Raw genomic sequence first — 21,799 nt, 5'->3', positions numbered from 1 at the left:
CTTGAGAGAAATTCGTGCAGAAATCCCCGAAGAAGTTTCTGGAAGAATTCTCTTTGCAGAATTCCTGAAGGAATCGCTGCAGCAATTACTGGAGGAAAAAATCTGGAAGAATTCCTGAAGGAATCCCTGGAAAAAATTCAAAGGGTCTTCCTAGAGATAATCCTTGAAGAATTTTTGAAGGGATCCCTGAAGGATTTCATAGAGAAATTCTTGGATGAATTTATGACAGAATTTATGGAGGAATTTCTAGATCAATTCCTATTGAATTTTCTGGAGAATTTTCCTATATTTGAGGAATGCCTGCATGAATTCCTGGAGGAATATCAGGAGGGATCCCTGAAGGAATCGCTGAAAAGAACCCTGGAAAATTTTCTTCATGAACCCAAGTTGGAATCCCTGGAAAATCCCTGAATAAATTCCTGGAAGAATGCCGAGGAGAATTCGTAGTGGAATTCTTGGAGAAACCCTTGAGTAAATTCCTGGAGAAATCTTTGGAGGAATTCCTGTAGGAGTATCTGGAAAAACTCTTGGAGGAATCCCCTGAATAATTACTGGAAAAAATCCTGTAGGAATTCCTAGGGAAATTCCTGATGGAATTCTTGGAGGAATCCCTATAGCAGTTCCTGAAGAAAACTCTAGAGGAATTCCTGAAGAATTCCAAGGAATTCCCAAGAGAATCCCTAAACAGTTCCTGAAGAAAATACTGAATTTATACCTGGAGGAGTTCCTTAAAGAATTCAAGGAAAAATTCCTGAAGGAATCCTAAGAAAAGTTCTGGGGGAATTTTTAAAATAAGTTGTTCCAGATAGAATCAGAGAAGGAATTCCCGAGTGAAGCCTTGGAGAAATTCCTGGAGGAGTTTCTGGAAGATAGCCTAGAGGAAAGCGTGTAGGGATTTCCTGAGGAACCTCTGGAGAAACTCCTGGAGGAATCTCTACAAGAATTTCTGGAAACATTTCTGAAGGAATTCCTAGAGGAATATGATAAAAAAAAATTAGAGGCTTTTCAGTAGGAATCCTTGGAGGAGTTTTTAGAGGAATCCCTGAAACAATTCCCAGAGAAATCACTGGAAGAATTCTTAGAGGAATTCCTAAACAAATTCGTGGAGAAATCCCATGATAAGTTCCTGAATAAATCACAGAAGCAGTTCCTGAAGGAATCCCTGCAGGCGTTCCTGTAGAAACCCCAGGATGAATCCTGGAAGCAATTCCAAGAGGCATTCCTAAGGGAATCCATAAAAAGTTCCTGGAGAAAGTACTGGATAAATTCCTGGAGGAATTCCTGATAGAATTCCAAGAGGAAGTCTTAAAGAAATTCTTAAAAGAGTTCCTGGGGAATTCTTGGAGGAATTTTTAAAATTATTCCTGCAGTTGTTCCTGAAATAAACAAAGAAGAAATAATCTCAGGATGAATTCCTGAAGAAATTCAATGAGGAATCTCATAAGCAATCCCATGAGGAATTATTTTTTTTTATCTGTATTAACGAGATTTTTAGCCCTTGGCTAGTTCATCTCGGGACCCACGCTTTACTTCCCTTCCGAAGGAAGAACTCACATTGTGTGTGTTTTTTCGGGAGTGGGATTTGATCCCAGGTCCTCGGGGTGAAATGCCTGTGCTTTAACTAACCATCACACCAGGTCCGAGGAATTACTTAGGAAATCCCAGGAAAGTTTTCTAAACAATTCTTGAAACAATTTCTGTAGGAATGCCTAGAATAAAAAAAAAATTGTAGGAATCCATGTTTCCAGTGATCTGTAAATTTATTCTTATATACACGTGATTGCTTTGAAACAATATAACACAAGGATTGTCACGATGAGTGTAAAGTTCGAACCGAATATACAGGTATTCTTCGATATAACGTACCTTCGATATAGCGTACCCTCGATATAGCGAATTCGATATAACGTACATTTTGCTTCGATATAACGTACAACATTGAAAATTTTAATTTTTCCCAGGAATAACCCTCAGATAAGCAACGAAACCACTCCAACCAATGTTTTCTTGCAGTATTAACTCTTCAGCGCGCGCGCTGTTGTAAAAAGTACAACACTGCCAAAAAACCTCGCTTTTCGTGTACAGTGCGAGCGCGGTGCAGTTTCGGTTGCTTGATGGCGCGCGTCCTGGAAGGTTAACCTTGTTACCTGGAATTAGCGCAATTTGGGGAAAAATTTAGTGTACGCTATATCGAAGCAAAATGTACGTTATATCGAAGCACAAAAAACGAAATAACTTTTTCGTGAAAACGCATGTTTTTCATTATTGCTTTTGTGAATTTTACCGAAATCATTATTTGGAATTAATTTCACGTCAAAATCATCAATATTAGCATAAAAATATTATTTTTTTCTCTGCTTCGATATTACGTACACTTCGATATAACGTACGAAGAGAAAACTATTTTGTACGTTATATCGAAGAGTACCTGTACAACATTTCTGTATTATACGTAATTTTGTGAAGATTTTGTAGTTTTGATGATTCACACTTCTCACAAATGCTTTGAAAAAGTTTTCCTATGTGCACGTGATTGTTTTCAAGCAATAGAACAAAAGGATTGTCGCGATGAACGTAAAGTTCGAACTGAAAATACGAATTCCCTGTATTATACGTGATTTTGTGAAAATTTTGTAGTTACTAAAACACACACTTTTCACAATCGATTGGAAGAAGTTTTCTAATGTACACGTGATTGTTTTCAAGCAATAAACCCAAGGGTTGTCGAGATGGACGTGAAGTTCAAACTGAAAATACTAATTTCCTGTAATATACGTGATTTTGTGAAAATGTTGTAGTTCCTAAAATACACACTTTTCACAATCGTTCGGAAAAAGTTTTCTCATCTACACGTGATTGTTTTCAAGCAATAAAACACAGGGGTTGTCACGATGAATGTAAAGTTCAAACCGAATATGCAAATTTTCTGTCTTATACGTAATTTTGTGAAGAGTTTGTAATTTTATGATTCACACTTGTCCCCATTTATCTGTAGATGTATTCTTATGTACATGCGATTATTTTCAAGCAATATAACATGGGGATTGTCGCGATGAACGTAAAGTTCAAACTGAAAATAAAAATTTCCTGTATTATACGTGATTTTATGAAACTTTTGTAGTTTCTAAAATACACACTTTTCACAATCGTTTGGAAAAAGCTTTCTCATGTGCACGTGATTGTTTTCAAGCAATAAACACAAGGGTTGTCGAGATGGACGTAAAGTTCAAACTGAAAAGACAAATTTCCTGTATTATACGTGATTTTGTGAAAATTTTGTAGTTACTAAAACACACACTTTTCACAATCGATTGGAAGAAGTTTTCTAATGTACACGTGATTGTTTTCAAGCAATAAACCCAAGGGTTGTCGAGATGGACGTGAAGTTCAAACTGAAAATACTAATTTCCTGTAATATACGTGATTTTGTGAAAATGTTGTAGTTCCTAAAATACACACTTTTCACAATCGTTCGGAAAAAGTTTTCTCATCTACACGTGATTGTTTTCAAGCAATAAAACACAGGGGTTGTCGCGATGAATGTAAAGTTCAAACCGAATATACAAATTTTCTGTATTACACGTAATTTTGTGAAGATTTTGTAGTTTTTCTGAATCACACTTGTCCTCATTTATCTGTAAATGTATTCTTATGTACACGTGATTGTTTTCAAGCAATATAACATGGAGATTGTCGCGATGAACGTGAAGTTCAAACTGAAAATACTAATTTCCTGTATTATACGTGATATTATGAAAATTTTGTAGTTTCTGAGATTCATACTTTTCACAATCGTTTGGAAAAAGATTTCTCATGTGCACGTGATTGGTTTCAAGCAATAAAACACAGGGGTTGTCGCGATGAATACAAAGTTCAAACCGAATATACCAATTTTCTGTATTATACGTAATTTTGTGAAGATTTTATAGTCTCAAATAATGAGTATCTCCATATATTTCTTTGCAATAATTTTGCTTTATTAATATGGGCAATTCAACATTAAAATAAGCGTGGAAACTAATTTGAATTCGGAATGGCTCCAGAAAAACAGTATTTTTAAGGTACTTGCTCCGAGTTTTTGAGTACTCAAAAATAGAACTTTGGTCAAATCCATAGTTTGAAAATTTTATATTCATCTAGAAGGCTGGGAAAATTCATAGCTTCAAAAATTTTGTAAATCGGATGAAAAACGGCTGAGATATTAGCAGTTGAAAAATACCGTTCCCACTGTTTTGAGGCATGGCAGTTGGTGTAAGTGATTTATAGCATGGCAGTGGGAGTGTTAAATTGAAGTAATTTTCTTTATAAGGAATGAATTCAGGTCCTGACTTAAATTCACTGAATTAATTTAAAGTTCTTTAAAAACTCTGACCAAATCTAAAGCAAGATAAACTTTATCCAAGAATTCACCAATGCATTACTCATCATGAGACTCAGTTACTTCTTTCCGGTCGTTGATACTTTTACTCTTAAACGTTTTTAGACGTATGTTTTACTTACGGTGTCTATTTTTTACGGACAAAATTGCCTTGACCCCGTTAGTGCTATTCGAAACTCTCAGAAGATACAAAAGAGCATGGTTGCAATTGGTCGTACTCCCTGGCCGACGAAGGTGAGGAAGCCGCAAATACTAGCGACATTCGAATCCTCTACGATGTATCACGGCAACCATCGCCGATTGACCAGTTGAAACGCTGGTGTTGATCACAACAGCAAGTCCTCTTTAAGGAAAGTGGAAGGATGTGGAGGCAGCTACGCACATAGGGGCTGTCCATAAACCACGTGGTCATTTTTTTGGGACTTTTCAACCCCCCCTTCCCGCGTGGTCATTAGTCCATACAATTTTTTTTATTCGTCCATACAAAATGGTCATTGGTCAATCATGAGGTTGTTAACTATAGAGAGAAGGTCAGTAATGCCAGCAAGTCGGTCCCCGGCTAGGCGTCCCGGAAAGCTAAGAAGGGTGGTCGGAAAGGCTGGTCTGTCCCGAATTAATGTGTGCGGGGGGTTGCGACCATGTGACGCTTTCATTCAAGATGGACGAATCTAAGTACCCAGCTTTTGAAGCCGATGAGGTGTGATGCCAAGCTCGTGCCGACGTTTTAGTATTCGATGCACTCCTACAGGTGGACATTTTTTTGTGGCATTTTGTGTAAGTAGAGGGAAAACAGTTCAACCGCAAATTTAGATCCCCTGTCTTTAACATCCACCCCCTTGCTACGACCATGGTGAATTGAACGGTTCACATCTCTCACCTACTGATACTGTGATTCAACGAACGTGGTACACCTGAGCAGTTGTCAATGATTTCTGAAGGGATCCCAAGCAACACACATATCACAAAAGAGTCACGGCAGCGCAGGTTTTGGTTGCGCAGAAGTCACCCGGTCTGGCTGACCCGATCAACCAGATTTCTCCCGGGACTATGACTACCCAAGTAACAATCAGCATGCCTTGTAGGTATATTCATGTTTTATCCTGGTTTTATACGAGCATGTGAAAAAGCTAGCTGTTCTAAATTAGTTTTATGTGGTAGTTTTTTACTTTGAACCTTTGGCGTTCCATAAAACTATCATATAACTTCTGCTATAAACATCGTCATTTAAAGACTTGCAAGTGGTCATAAATTGGTTTTATTACTAATTATATGCCATTTCAATAAAACTTGCATTTGCGGTTGTTGTCGGAGAGATTTTTTTTTTTGTAAACAAATACACAAAACTGTGAGGCAATGCATAAAACCAGCAAAAGATTTCGTGGCCGTAACATAAACCAAAAAAATGCTGTGATAAAACCGCTAGTTCTATCATGAGCTCAGTTATGACCACCTCAGGAGGGTTAGCCCTATTGGAGGAATCATCAGGAACACAGAGTTTTATCTGAAAAATATGTCGCCAAGTCGGAATAATTTATGACAATACAGAAAAATCATTTCTCAATTTTATGATTTCACGTACAGCTTAAGATCAAATTAAACCATACAACACGTTTCCGACATTTTATTTTGTCAGAAAAAATACATAATACATATAATAATACATAAACTCCACTGTGTTGAAAAAACCTTTCAACTTCCACCTTTCCAATTCCACCGGATAAATTAAATACATTTAACTTCCAAATTATGCATAGTTTGTGTGGCGCACTTAGTTTATGTCATTATCACAGTCACATTCACCACAAATTTTCCGTGGCATGTCTCCTGACACGTATTAAATAGGAAAAAATCTGAATTCTATATCTGCAACTTTCCAATTGATGGCTGGATAAACAACCAAGCATAATTTATTCTGACGATCGAACATAGATAGTGAAAAATAATCAAAACAATTATTTGACAAGTCAGAAGATGGTTTTATTTAGAAGGTTGATAAAACTATGATACAACCCGAAATCCTAAGTCGGTTTGCATACGAAGTCCTGTAGACCCTAATAAGACTGGGCCAACTAGCCAGAACGTGGGCTTATTGAGGTATACAAAAACTCGAGAGCATTTTCAAGTCGGCATCAATGGTTTTATGTATAGGTTTTTTGAATCGCTAAAAAACTTTGATAAAATTAAAATTGTTACTTGGGTATGAACCTCCGGGACACGCGGTGCACCGATCCGGCCCAGGAAGACTGGTGGTAACTGACCGGCGAGCTGTGCACTGGTGACTAACGAGCTGAGCCATCGTTGTGCCACACGCCACGGGTACCGGTGTTGCCCGTCCCTTTCGCGAGTTCTCAGACGTCGGTTGATCAGGAATCGTTGACCCCCTTGGCCAGTGAAATTGAGCCCTCCGAAATTCGAAGGTCGCTGGACAAGTCGAACGCCAAGGAACCCCCCCCCCCTCCAAAACTGCACGTTCCCAGAAGCGCAGGATTGTCCGACTCCCCAATAATGGCCAACAATATCAAGCCTTCCAGGAATCGTGTACAAAGAGCCGCAAACACACCACGCACTCAGTAGTGCAAGGACCTCAGGACTACGGCAGATCAAGCCCCATCAATCCGCAGTTAGGTCAAGTGGGCATCTCACACCCCAAAAACGCCCCACGTGGTTAGGAGCGCAAGACACCTGATTTCACACGCAGTCAGCCGTTCCTAGCCCAGCTAGACGATCAGTGTTCAGGCCAGGTCATACCAGCTGATCCGCATAGATCGGGACGGTGAAACAGATGGCATGTAACTCTCGCATGAACCTCATACGCCCTATCAGGACCTTCCGGATCGATCGCAAAGGACCCTCCGACCCCCCCCCCCCCATATTTTTCTTTATGTAAAAAGTTAAGATTATAAATATGTTTAGGCATATTTGTATTGTTTTGTGCCATGTCGGCCCGGCCCGATCAGGCTAAGACCGGGGTGGCCATAGTAGTCGTCTCCATTCCACTCGGCCCATGACTGTTTGTCTCCAGTTCCGCACTCTGCGTAGATCGTCCTCCACTTGGTCGACCCACCTAGCTCGCTGCGCTGCACGTCTTCTTGTACCGGTCGGATGACTCTCGAGTACCATTTTAGTCGGGTTGCTATCCGACATCCTGATGACATGACCCGTCCACCGTAGCCTCCCGATTTTCGCGGTATGGACGATGGTTGGTTCTCTCAGCAGCTGATGCAGCTCGTGGTTCATTCGCCTTCTCCAAGTCCCGTCTTCCATCTGCACTCCGCCGTAGATGGTACCGTTCGAAAACTCCAAGGGCGCGTTGGTCCTCTGCACGTAGGGTCCATGTTTCGTGTCCATAGATGACGACCGGTCTAATCAGCGTTTTGTGAAGAGTTAACTTCGTGTTACGTCGAACTTTATTCGATTGTAGAGTTCTGCGGAGTCCAAAGTAAGCACGATTTCCTGCCACAATGCGCCTCTGAATTTCTCTGCTGGTGTCGTTGTCGGCGGTCACCAATGAGCCCAAGTTCACGAATTCTTCAACCGCCTCGATTTCATCACCGTCGATATAAATTCGGGGTGGCGGGCGCGCTGATTCCTCCCTGGCAGTGGTGGAAATTGATCGCGAACGTGTGCTTATGCGCTACAAAAAAAAATGCCATCGCATCACAAACCTTTGCTGTGCGATGGTGTTCATACGTCTGTGGCTCACGATCGTACGACACGAACGCTAACGAGTGCATCGCATCTTTTGCAAGCGCGATGCTTTTTTATTTTAGAGGTTCGCGGCCGATATTTCTGTAATGAAATCAAATATTGGTAAACTTTTTCGTCGATATCATTTATTGGAATGGTACCTATCCAGTATAATCAAAAAACACCCAACTAATCACCTTTAAGTGTACAAAAAAATGGCAACAAACCAAGTGTTCTACATTGTGATCTTTCTGGCGAACCAACTGCGATTCTGCTCGTTCGACATTTGATTTGCGTTGGTTCGTCGATCCGGGAAATCGTGAACCGTTCTCTCTTTTTGGGTTCGCGAGCGCGTGAGCAAAGATTGTGTTTGATACGAACCAAAAAACACGTCAAGCGCATGATGCTTTCAACCACTGCTCCATGGAGCCCTTTTTATCATGTAGGGTATTTTAGCCAATAGTGGACCCCTTACCTATAGTGGACCCCCTTATATTTTTCCTAATTTTCCTGCTTAAATCTGTTTTTACCGGTGAACTTCCACCGGGAGACGATGGATCATGTTCCTAGCCAGTAGTTACAAGTGGTGGAGCTACGCTGGAAAGCAATAATTTGATTTTTGGAACAAATTTGTAAATGTAAACAAATCTGGGGGACCACTATTGGTTAAATCCAAGGGGGTCCACTATTGTCTCCGTTTTAACATGGTAAGAGAATACGATTTATCCTATAGTGGACCCCAACAATCCTATAGTGGACCCCGGGGGGACCACTATAGGATAATTTGAGCCAGATTTGAAGTGATTATTTTATGGGAAATATAGGGTGGTTTGGTAAGGTTTTTGTGTGCAATGTGCAGGAAAGACATAGAAATTGCTGGGCAAACGTTGACAGGGGCAATTTAATTGGAATATCATACTGTTTTAACGATCAGAGCAATTTTCAGCTACTAAGGGGTCCACTATTGGTTAAAATACTCTACTTTGTCTTCGACACATTAATGACTAATCCGATTCGTCTGGCTTCACTCTTTAGTCGGATGTACGTTTCCGCCATCGTCTTGAATTTTGCGAGCAATAATATCAATATCATCAGCGAAACCAAGCAGCTGAACGGACTTCGTGAAAATCGTTCCACTCGTGTTTATCCCCGCTCTCCTGATTACACCCTCTAAAGCGATGTTGAACAGCAAGCACGAAAGACCATCGCCTTGCCGTTACCCTCTGCGAAATTTTAAGGAACTCGAGAGTGTCCCTGATACTCGAACTACGCACATCACTCGATCCATCGTCGCCTTGATCAACCGTGTCATTTTATCCGGGAATTCTTATTCGTGCATAATCTGCCATAGCTGTTCTCGATCGATTGTATCATACGCCGATTTGAAATCGATGAACAAGTGATGTGTGGGCACGTTGTATTCGCGGCATTTCTGCAACACCTGGCGGATGGCGAACATCTGGTCTGTTGTAGCGCGTGCACCCATAAATCCAGCCTGATATTGCCCCACGAACTCTCTTGCAATCGGTGATAGTCGGCGGCATAAAATTTGAGAGAGTATCTTGTAGGCAGCGCTCAGTAGTGTGATCGCGCGGTAGTTCCCGCAATCCAACTTGTCGCCCTTTTTGTAGATGGGACACACGATACCTTCCATCCATTCCTCCGGTAATACTTCCTCCTCCCAAATCTTGGTAATGACCCAGTGTAGTGCTCTCACCAGTGCTTCTCCACCGTATTATAGAAGCTCGCTTGGTAGTTAATCTGCTCCAGCGGCTTTGTTTGTTTTTCAACCGGCCAACCTCCTCCTCAATCCACAGTGGCCGGAAGCCGGACAAAACCTCAAAAATCGACTTCAATATTTTATTTTTCTAATATTTTTCTTCCATGATGGATACTTCAACTAAGAAAACCCCAAACTTTCAGGTCATTTGGTCAAAAATTGAGTCTTGTAGATTTTTTCAAAGTTGAATTTTTATGTGCTACAATATTAGTATTTATTGTCCTTATTTCACGAGCTTCCTTCATGAGTTCGTTGTAAAAGTTAGGAAGACTTGAATAATGTGACAATATTTTTTGTGTTTTTGAGTATGAATAACCATTACATTTCGAGGATTGTTTGGAATTCAATCACAAAATTATAATATTTTTACAATATGCAAACATATTGACTTTTATGATACTTTGGAGAAAAACTTCGTATTCAAGAGATGTAGTACTTGTTTAGGAAACATCAGAAAACGGCGCCGTATCCCGGATCTGACGTGCAATTTTGTCTAGTTTTTGACTATATAGGTCACTGTTTGCGCATTTTTGCGCTAAGCGCGAAATTTTTTTTTCTTCTTTCTATCAGGTCACAATGGAGCCGCATGGTTGTGGAGGAAGTGATATTGTTTGAAGTTCAAATTTTATCTGAACATAGTTCAAATTGACTTCAGAATACTAACAATTTAGTGTAATTTTCATTCTTGTAAGAGACTTTCACCAAGTCAGATGATCATAGGGAGACGGGGGTCTGATAATGTAATGGCCACAGCTTTAACATTTTTATTATTATTTTTTTCAAATATTATCTCAAAAACAGAAGAAGGTGGGTGCTTTTTGGTTTTTTAAACTTGATGTTTTATTGTATGTTATTCATGCGGTTTCGTTAAACGCATTTCTACTGAACGACACGCAGAGTGATAAAGATTTTGAAAATATTTGCTGAAACTCTACTGTTCAATATGATTACAGATCTCTGATGATCGTTTATCAAAAATTCCCTTCAATATTGCGAATATGAATTACCAATTCTTTATAGATAGGGTTGTTTCGGTTGCTTCGACAAGTGATAGCAGAGATCGATGTACCTTACAATCTAAACTAGGAAGAGCATATACGAAGTTGTTAAAACGAGGTTGATAAAATTTCAAATTTTATGCAGTTCACTATATAAGACTATCTGACCCCATAACACACCTCCGTGTACCCACCGTAAAATGTCACGTGGTCTATGGGCAGTCCCTGAGAATAGACCACTTCTTTTCACCCAACATTGGTATATATCTGAATTGATCCATTGAAAGAAAACGTAGGTAAACGATTTTTTTCTAATGATTTATGTAGTTTTGAAGATTTTGGACCACCCTAACAGCAACAAGTACACAATTATAGTTTATTTCAATACCAATACATGTTTTAAGAACCCCCAAATTAAAAGGTTAATCAAAATCTACGTTCAGAAAGCACATCGTGATAGCTTATTATCGATTATTTTTACATGCTTTCCATAATCAGCAGATTTCAAAATTTTGAACCACCCTAATATAGTGAAATCAAAATATATGAAAAGTTCCATATCAGAAATAGATTTAGGGAACTAAAATCATCATAACCTGTGAATTTTAGCAATTTCGGTTAGCATTTGAGGTTTTGTCCGACTTTTGTATGGAGGCCCGCCACTGTGCAATCTCTTGGTGGTCAGGGGCCGGAAGTCTTTCGTCCTGTGCACATACTCCTAGATCTGTTACCACGCCACCATCGGTACTTGCAACGTCGCCATTGAGGTGCTCATCGTAATGCTGCCGCCACCTCTCGACCACCTCACGCTGGCTCGTGAGAATATTCCCGTGATTATCTCGGTGCATGTCGGCTTGTGGCACAAAGCCTCTGCGCGAGCGGATCAGCTTCTCATAGAGTTTTCGTGTGTCCTTAGCGCGGTACAGCTTTTCCATCGCTTCGCGATCTCGTTCTTCCTGCTGACGCTTCTTCATCCGGAAGACTGAGTTCTGCCTGTTCCGCGCCTGTTTGTAACGTGCCTCATTCGCTCTCGTACAGTGTTGCAGCATTCTCGCCCATGCTGCATTCTTCTCGTTTATCAACTGTTCACATTCGCCGTCGTACCAGTCGTTTCTGTGATTCGGAGTCGGAAGCCTAGTGCTGTAGCCGAGGTACTACTTATGGCGGATCGGATGTCCCTCCAGCCACCTTCAAGTGTAGCTGCGCCAAGCTGCTCTTCCGTTGGTAGGGCCACTGCTAACTGCTGCGCGTATTCTTGAGCCACTTCTACGTTACGCAGCAGCTCGATGTTGAGCCGCGGCGTTCGACTTCGACGCGTGATGATAACTGTCGAAAGTTTTGAGCGCATGCATACAGCGACTGTATATTTTTTTTATTCCTGTTCGGGTCTGTCACTGCGACCAGTTTTTAGATCTATTGTGACATTACCCGTATCCTTAGTGTAGTGCATGTCGCATTACTCAATTGCCATTGAAGGGCAATAAAGTATCGATTTTGATACAGTTTTTGTTTTGCTTTCTTAGAAATTTCTTTCTTATAGAAAACGAAACAAGAGCACTGATAATTGGCCATGCATCGGAAACCTAGCATCACCCTTGTTTACCGCTAAATTCTCCCCAGTAAAAGAGCCGGGTTTTAACATTAGCAGCAATACCATTCCAATAACGGAACATGTGTTCAGTAATAAGGATTCTAGTATGTTCCTTGCGTACTAGCACTTTCCAGTCTTCGAAGAGTTAGTACATACATGGATCCCTAACCCGATTTAATTTCCTTTGCATTGAGTTTAGCCTCAGATGGTGACGTTTTTAACTATATGCAAAGTAAAGTTGGTAAACTTAGTTTTATTCAAAGACTGGAAGTCATCACAACACCAGTAGCAAGGACTAAATACTATAATGCCTATAATTATCAGAACACATATTAAAAAACTGAAAAATAGGACGACACCAGATTTCGGTTTGGTAGATCTAACACCGCAACGCAACCCAAAAAGGCGATCTACCAACGCTACGGGCTCCGTTAAAGATCGAGCATCTTTGAAACCCCCTCAACCATTCATCCCTCATCACGGGTCGCCTGACACCTTGGATTGGGGTTACCTGTTTGGTGGACTTTTACCCCCGGAACTGGTGGTCCGTAGTGCTATTCTAAGCCGGCAGCTACACGGGCAATATACAGCGACTAAGTAGTGATCCGAACCTATATTCGCACTGCGGTATGTGCGGACATTGGTTATATCCGAGAAGAATTTACCGTCGATTAGAACGTGGTCGATTTGATTTTCTGTTTGTTGGTCGGGTGATCTCCAGGTGGCTTTGTGGACATCTTTGCGGGGCAAGAAGGTGCTTCGGACTACCATACCACGGGAGGCTGCAAAGTTTACGCATCGCTGGCCGTTATCATTCGATACGGCGTGCAGGCTGTCTCTCCCGATTATCGGTCTGTATATTTCGGCTGCCACCCGATCACACGTGTTCGCATCTTGCCCAACACTATAAATCCTGTTCCCAGTTCATTGGTGGTGCCACAGCTTTGGTAGAAGGTAGCCGCTCGATGCCCGCTTTTCCAAACTTTCTGCCCAGTCCAACAAAGTTCCTGCAACGCCACGATGTCGAAGTTGCAGGGATGTAGTTCGTCGTAAATAATCCTGTCACATCCTGCGAAACCTAGTGACTTGCAATTCCATGTTCCAAGTTTCCAATCGTAGTCCTTATTTCGTCGCGTGGGTCTTTGCCGTATAGAGTCGTATTTTCTCCTATGTTATTCGCAATGGGGATTTTTACGGGTGGCTTATTGGGCCTACGCCAACACTCCTGTCTCGCCGGAGGGCCATCGTGCCAGTTCTGTTTAACGTCCCAACCAACACTGGGACGACCACGCTGATGGGGCTACCACCTTGGATCTAGCTGGGCGTGGTGCAGCGTTTCTTACTCAGCCGCTGGATGCCAGAACAGACGCTGTTTGAGCCGCACCTCCTTGGTGAACAGACGCTCGGGTCGTACCTCCTCAATCTAACTGAAGTCAGAAGGACAACAGTGCCCAGGTTGCACTACCAGCTAAGCACACAACTCTTAACTGGCGGTCTTTGTCATCGCTTGACCCGTCGAAGCATGAGATAGGAACTTGTGAGGACCTGAGCAATGTTGGACGCTCTCCTTATCAACTCACCGTTTTGTGCCATGTCATTTCATCGAAAACGTCCTTGATTTCTCTCGTACTGGGTCAGTCGCTTGTATCGTTGGTTCCGGTAAAGGTAAGTGAGCCCACCTGAGTTAGCAGCCGCCAACCCTGACAGGTTATAGTCGTGGGGCTAGCCGAAATGAACAAGGTATAAAACCTGAAGGTGATCACAAATACGGAAGAGCTTGTCATGGAAATAGTACGATGTACAGGTGGCAACTGCAGCTGCGGAAAGGCCCGAAAGGGACACGGATGGCTTTAGCACAGCTACTTGTTGCGAACGCTGCGTTGAAATATGTGATTTCAAGGCAGGCTGGTTGGTATGTCTGGGCATACACAAGTCTGCAGAGGTTTGCTTCTTGTGTCTGGAACTGGGACACATGTCATGAAACTGTAAGCACAGACTAGAGCAAGCTTTGTTGACAATGTATGTATAAGCTCAGGCCATGAGGCACAAAACTGCACAAACCTTCGCAAGTGCTTGATTTGTGCTGGGCAATCGGTGACCTGCAAACAGCCGACAAACAGTTCAAGATGCCCGGCTCTCAAGCGAGCCTTATCTGACAAGTCACAGTACTGATAACATAGCTAAACCTGAACCACAGGACACAACCCAGCAACTGATTTATCAGGCAATTGCTGAGTGGGGGATAGTTAACGCTATCATAGCGGATCTATACTAAGCACTCTTGGTACAAATTTCCCAAATGGAGGAGAACGTGCCTCTGGAGCCGACCTAATGATACCAAGTACTCGGCGGTAACAGCAACTGGGTCGCGGATGGGTCCGGAAAAATGGCGAAGATATGAACGACAGGTAAATATCCCGCCCAGGAGTTGCTGTCTATTATCTATGAGGGCTTCGTCGCTGGCGCTGTGTCATAACGTCCGAGGCCAGAAGTTCCGAAAGACATTGCCGCACGGGACGACGTGTATTTTATCCTATCTTCCCTCTCTTTCTAACAATTTGCCTCACGATTTTGAAGATGCAAATTTCAAATTCCACTGCACTGACGTAGCTGAAACTTTAGTCGATTGTGTACCATAAGTGAGCAAATGAACGATCAAATTTATAGCAAATAATATGAAGTAGAAGTTGAGATTTGCATCTTACCAACAACAGAGCAATGGCGGACGATTCAACTACCGTCCCGTCCGGCCTTATGACGCATTTATATGATCCGAATTCACAGATGTGTCAATAAACCCGGCGATGGGATGCGACACAATGCCCAAATGCATATGTATGCCATAAAATCCTGGATATTATGGCGCATCTGAGCTTTTGGACGTTAGACGGAGAAAAAGCACTGTAGTTTGAAACAACAAACATGTTTGTTGAATGGTGATCTAATAAAATAGTTGATTCAAACTGTAAATCCGTTGTTTTGGATCTGTAGTTTTGGTTTGAAATAACCACCCATGGTAGTTATTTCTACTAATCAGCACAATGGTGTAAACAGCTGAAATTTTGGTCATTTTTAACTAACATGGTAGTTGTTTTCTACTAAGCCGTTAGTTGATTTTACTAAACATTAGTTTGTTCACTTTGGGCATGGTCTGTAGAAAACAAACCGAAATATTAGTTGAATTCAACCGGCATAACGGTTTGAGTTGAACTAATATTTTGGTTGTAGAAATAACAACTAAAATATCGGTTTGAATCGAACTAAGTTATCAGTTTGTTAAATTTCTCAGTCTCGCGCCACTTCTCTACTGTTAACAGACAAATGTCTTTTTTTGTCTGCTCCGGCACAACCAACCGCCATTAGTTCTACTCATAGTTCGTAAATAATCAGTGCAATTATAATAAGTGCTTTTTTTTCATATTCATTTGATTATTATCAAGTGCCAACGCTATGTGGTCGTTCCCCATCACAGGTAAATAATATTAATTTCATAATCGTGTCAAATTCGCTAAAATATTTCGAATTGCATTGCAGAACGGTACGCAATTTTTGGGAAAGAAGATCGAAGCGCAAGCTCAGGATCGTGCTAGCTCTTTCGGCAACAACAGTGAAACCAAAGAAACTTACTCTGCCTCTGCAGAACACCGTCTGGTTCGGTGCTTGGTTACCATCAGGATAACGTACGGATTATCCCTTCCGGAGACGATATTTCTACAACGGAATCATGGAAACCAGCTAGAAGTCAGCCGTCATGTAGTTAGATTAGTGAAAGTGATCGCCAATGAACATTTCTAGTTCGATGGACCGGAAGAAAAATGAAGTGTAAAGTATTCTACAAATTAAAACAATAAATAAAATGTTACAGCATGTCGAACACTATTTAGTATTTTTATTCCAAATTAGCGTAAAAAAAATAATGGGAATCTAAAGGGGGCCTTACATTAATGAGCAGGCTCTGTTCCGTTCACTGATTAAAATGAAATGAAAAAAGAGAAAGATATGTTTTTTATTGTTCGGGGTGCATGATATCACCTTAAGGTAAAGATCAATCCAATTTAAATGGAATGAATCCATTATGTAACAATTAATAGTTAAACCAAATAATTATAATCGTGGTTATCGCAGCTTTGCGGAGTAACCCCATTTTCATCATATTGGATATTAATTCAAATAGACCGCTAGTAACCTAGTCCTAACGAGCAACACTACTGCAGCATTTCCTCATAGTTTACAGAACTGCAAGCCAACAAGCGCTTCTGGTGCATCCCTTTGAAGCACAGAGCTCCAGCTGCGCGAATATCAAGACATTCTCCAAGTGCAAGTGTTGGTAGCTGCATAGGTAGGTAGGTAGGCTAGGCAGTCATCGAGAGTACCCACCTCCAACTGTAATGCCAGCGTGTTTGTTTGCTCAGACGTTGTAATTTATTCAATTGTAAATACACTCAGAGTTAGTAACGCATGGTTAACTCGCTGTTGGCTCAAGCATTTGGTTTCCCTTGCAAACACACGCCTAAGGAGCTGCCGCAGCCAGGAATGAAGCAACATGCAGTGCTTCTGCAGAAATCTTTGCCGCCGGTTAATCGCATGTCTGTCATAAGTACTGTGCCAGATTTAGTGCCAGAGTATGCAGAAAAACGACCTTGCAAAGTTGGTGTTCGATACTGATTCGGTTGGTACAAGAATGAGTGGAGCACAGCCCAGGTGCAGTGTGATTTGGCGAGCGTCGGGTCTATCCGACAGCTGTAGCTGCAAATATTTGATTCAGTGTTTCATGAATTCAATGTTGAGCTATAAAAATGAAAATAAAATGAGAGGAACTTGCAGGGCATCGTAGCGGAGATATGCTCAAAGGCGCATGGCAACGCAACCTCTATAAAGAACTATAAGAAGACAAAGTTATTTTGATTTTACCATATAACCACAGCTGTAAAGGCGTGGGACTCAGCATGATCATGCTGAAGGTGACACGTTCGATTCCCGGTCGGTCCAAAAACTTTTCATAAAAAAAATCGTTGACTTCCTTGGGCAAAGAGTATTGAGAGGTAATGTCTCAGTTAATAACTGTGGAAGTGCTCATTGAACACTAGCATGTTAAGCAGCCCGGGAAAGAGGCCGCGCCAAGGCGAGAAACAGGTTAAAGCGTGAAGGGACAATCTCCCAGGATGAAGATCTTTCATGTCGTCCATTTGCACCACCGAGGGTGCAGTCATGATGCAGTCTCATTTTTGTTGCTGCTTTTTTCTCGGCGTAACGTCCGCACTGAGATAGAACAAGTTTCTCAACTGAGTGTTCTGTAAGCACTTTCGCATTTAGACTAAGATCGTTTTTTGTTATTGGACCATTTTGTGAAAGACGTTTTCCGTTAAGAAAAGTTCCTGTGTCGACCGTTACCGGAATTTCAAATAGGACTGATTTGCAATTACAGACAGCAGCGTTGGTTTCCACTCTACGTGGATATAAGAACGATGGCTGCAGCTTAGAGATCCTAACACCGTCTTCACTTCGCCGCAACCATGTAGATGTGCAACCACGAAGGGAAGGATATTTGCGCTTTGTTAGATATACTTGTCTAATTTTGCTTTACTTTGGCTATGCAGTCAGTGGTAGGCGTCGAGTGAAGGAAACCCAACTGATTGATGCAATGAAGTGCGCAAACATGGTAGTTTAATACGAATAGATCGTCTTACCATGGAATGGCACTGGTTCTTTGTGCCATGATAATATTTTGCAGTTTTCTGACCAAATATTTATAAAATGTGAAGATATGTTATTGCGTTGAAACGACTATCTCAGTCTTAATGGATTGACGATTTATTTTATTCTACACAATGTTTCGGTCATGGATTTTGGTCATTTGCATGTGAAAAATTGTCTATTAAACTCAGGGCCGGATCATTTTAGGGACCCCCGGGCCCCCACATTTTAGGGACCCCTACAAAAATCTTGTTTTGGTTCAAGTACTGCTAAAAAAACAAAGAAATACTGTATTGCTCATTACATTTTGTACCTCCATGGGGCCTCCACAATCCTTAATCCGGGCCTGATTGAACTTGTCATTGTTATAATTTGCATCTTTGTCAATCTATTCGGGTCATTGCTTTTTTATAGAATTTTAGGAAATAATAATCGATAATTTTATTCACAGTTTAGTAAACGGCTGTTTTTAAATGTTGAGATATGTTTTTGATTTAATGAATTATTTACACTAGGTTCATGTTCACAGCCTTTCGATACTGGATTTTCTTTCAAAATGCATTTTGCATACTGTGTGAGATGAGGAGGCACGGTAAAGGCTGGGTATGCTGCGCAGTTAAGATCCCAAAGTGATCCACTAGCCTCTGTTCAGTAACTCCTATCCCTACCTCCGCGTGGTACCGACTGGAAACTACGAGCAACCTTAGGGAAGATCGGGTAACCAACCACGGTGGGAACTTAGGTCGTATGCTGACAGGGAAGGGGGAGGGGGTTTGCTTCTGCAAACCTGAGCGTCTGTTCTCCTGGAGGAGCGGCTCACAACAGCGTCTGATTCCCATGTTAGGGGCGGCTGATCAAAGTTCGAGTGCCAGGAAAGCACTCTAAGCTCAACTGTGCACTATGGTCCTTCGAAAAGTAGGGGGTTAGTGTCAGGCCCTACGAACCAGCCATAAAAATCCATTGTAACGGAAAATCTGCAACGGAATAATACGAACCGAGACCAAACGGCAACGACTGCAGCGAACAAAAAGGACTTGCGATTGCCAACTTGGTACCGTACGACCGCTGCCCAAGCTACGACGTCAAGATCAGGAGATTAAAACGCTCAGGTAGGCCAGGAGGAGGAATTCAGACCGACGGAGAGTTCAGCGTCCACCAGCTGACGAACGAAAATGGCCTACGCCTCATCGATTTCGCCGCCTCCAAGAACATGCCCATTCGTAGCACCTTTTTCCAGCACAGCCTCCCGTATCGTTACACCTGGAGATCACCACACCTCTATGGGCACGAAACATGGACCATACGTGCAGAGGACCAACGCGCCCTTGGAGTTTTCGAACGGAAGGTGTTGCGTACCATCTACGGCGGAGTGCAGATGGAAGACGGGACCTGGAGAAGGCGAATGAACCACGAGCTGCATCAGCTGCTGGGAGAACCAACCATCGTCCATACCGCGAAAATCGGGAGGCTACGGTGGGCGGGTCACGTCATCAGGATGTCGGATAGCAACCCGACTAAAATGGTTCTCGAGAGTCATCCGACCGGTACAAGACGACGTGGAGCGCAGCGAGCTAGGTGGGTCGACCAAGTGGAGGACGATCTGCGGACCCTACGCAGAGTGCGGAACTGGAGACAAACAGCCATGGACCGAGTGGAATGGAGGCGGCTACTATGTACAGCAGAGGCCACCCCGGCCTTAGCCTGACCGGTAAGGGGTAAGGTAAGGAGATCACCACAGCAGACGGAATATCAAATCGACCACGTTCTGATTGACGGACGGCACTTCTCCGGCATTATCGACGTTAGGACCTATCGTACAGTGAAAGCAGCTATCAACGACGTATCCGAGAGCATCATCGGGTACACTAAATTCTTTTTTTACACGATCTTTTTTTATGCGGTTTTATTTTACACGATTTTTTTTTACACGATTTTCTCGAAATTACGCGATGTGTTTTTGGAAAGATTCTTCTCTCCTGGTCGCAATTTACTTCCGATGGGGCTCAAATTTCTACCAAAGATCTCTCTTATCATCCTTGATACCCTGTCAAAATTATAGGATGATCCGATAAAAAAAGTTTTGAAAACTTTTTTTACACGATTTTTTTACGCGGAACAAAAAATCGCGTAAAAACAGAATTTAGTGTACGTGGAACGAGATCGACAGAACGAATGGTTCGACGAAGATTGCAGAACGGTTTTGGAGGAGAAGAACGCAGCGTGAGCGATAGTGCTGCAGCAAGGGACCCGACAGAACGCGGAACGTTACAAACAGAAGCGGAATCAGCAGGCCCGCCTCTTTGTGGAGAAAAAACGCCGCCTGGACGAAGCGTAGTGCAAAGAAATGGAACTGCTGTGCCGTTCCCAAGAAACACAGAAGTTCTACCAGGAGCTCAACGCATCCCGCAACGGCTTCGTGCCGCGAGCCGAAATATGCAGGGATAAGGACGGAGACCTCTTGACGGATGGACGCGAGGTGATCGAAAAGTGGATGCAGCACTTCGATCAGCACCTGAATGGCGTGGAGAACGTAGGCACGGGAGACCACGGTAACGAAGGTAACGACAATGCCGGTGCAGCGAAGGACGGAAATGAACCAACTCTCACGCTGAGGGAAGTTAAGGATGCCATTCACCACCTCAAAACCAACAAAGCAGCTGGTAAGGATGGTATCTCAGCTGGCCCTGAAAAGTTGGCCACCTGTTAGCACCGGCTGATAGTCAGTATCTGGGAAACCGAACAGCTACCAGAGGAGTGTAAGGAAGGGGTTATCTGTCCCATTCTCAAGAAAGGCGATCATTTGGAATGTGAGAACTTTAGAACGATCACTATTTTAAATGCTGCCTACAAAGTGCTATCCCAGATCATCTTCCGTCGTCTGTCACTTAAAACGAATGAGTTCGTGGGAAGTTATCAAGCCGGCTTGATCGACGGCCGGTCGACAACGGACCAGATTTTCACCGTACGGCAAATCCTCCAGAAATGCCGTGAATACTGTGTCCCAACGCATCACCTGTTCATCGACTTCAAAGCGGCATACGACAGTATCGACCGCGCAGAGCTATGGAGATTGGAGAATTATGGACGAAAACGGATTTCCTGGGAAGCTGACTAGACTGATTAAACCAACGATGGACGATACGCAAAACTGCGTAATGATTTCGGGTGAACTATCCAATTCATTCGAATCTCGCATGGGACTGTGACAAGATGATGGACTCTCATGACTTCTCTTCAACATCGCTCTGGGAGGAGTGATGCGACGAGCCAGGCTCAACAGCCGGGGAACGATTTTCACAAAATCCGGACAATTTGTGTGACATGGTGGCAGAGCTGTACACCCGCTTGAAACCCAAAGCAGCAAATGTCGGACTGATTGTGAATGCCTTAAAAACAAAGTACCTACATGCTGGTAGGTGGAACCGAATTTGAGTGGATCCGTCGGGGTAGTAACGTTACGATAGACGGGGGTACCTTCGAGGTGGTGGAAGAATTCGTCTCGGGTCCTAACTGACGACTGACAACAACGTGAGTCGTAAAATACGAAGGCGCATCATCAGCGGAAGTCGGGCCTACTACGGGCTCCAGAATTACCTGAGGTCTAAATAGATATACCCACGCATCAAATGCACCATGTATAAAACGAAAATAAGACCGGTGGTCCTCTACGG

At 42.6% G+C, this 21,799-nt stretch overlaps 1 protein-coding gene across 5 annotated transcripts in view; it reads left to right on the top strand.

Moving 5' to 3' along the window:
• The window catches only part of LOC109430201 (uncharacterized), a 91,256-nt gene that overhangs the window by 60,907 nt on the left and 8,550 nt on the right, over positions 1 to 21,799 (top strand). Inside the window, exon 4 of one of the 5 annotated variants that reach the window (XM_062846096.1) lies at positions 15,969 to 17,481. The exons of 3 other annotated variants lie outside the window; for them this stretch is intronic. In XM_062846096.1, coding sequence (XP_062702080.1) covers positions 15,969 to 16,113 — 145 coding nt within the window. In that variant the 3' untranslated portion in view covers positions 16,114 to 17,481. Of the gene's footprint in view, positions 1 to 15,968; positions 17,482 to 21,799 lie in introns of those variants that run through there. One more of the 5 variants, XM_062846095.1, reaches the window with a different exon arrangement.

This window comes from Aedes albopictus, chromosome 1 (assembly GCF_035046485.1).
Source record: "Aedes albopictus strain Foshan chromosome 1, AalbF5, whole genome shotgun sequence".
NCBI lineage: Eukaryota > Metazoa > Arthropoda > Insecta > Diptera > Culicidae > Aedes > Aedes albopictus.
This window is presented reverse-complemented; position numbering and strand designations above follow the sequence as displayed.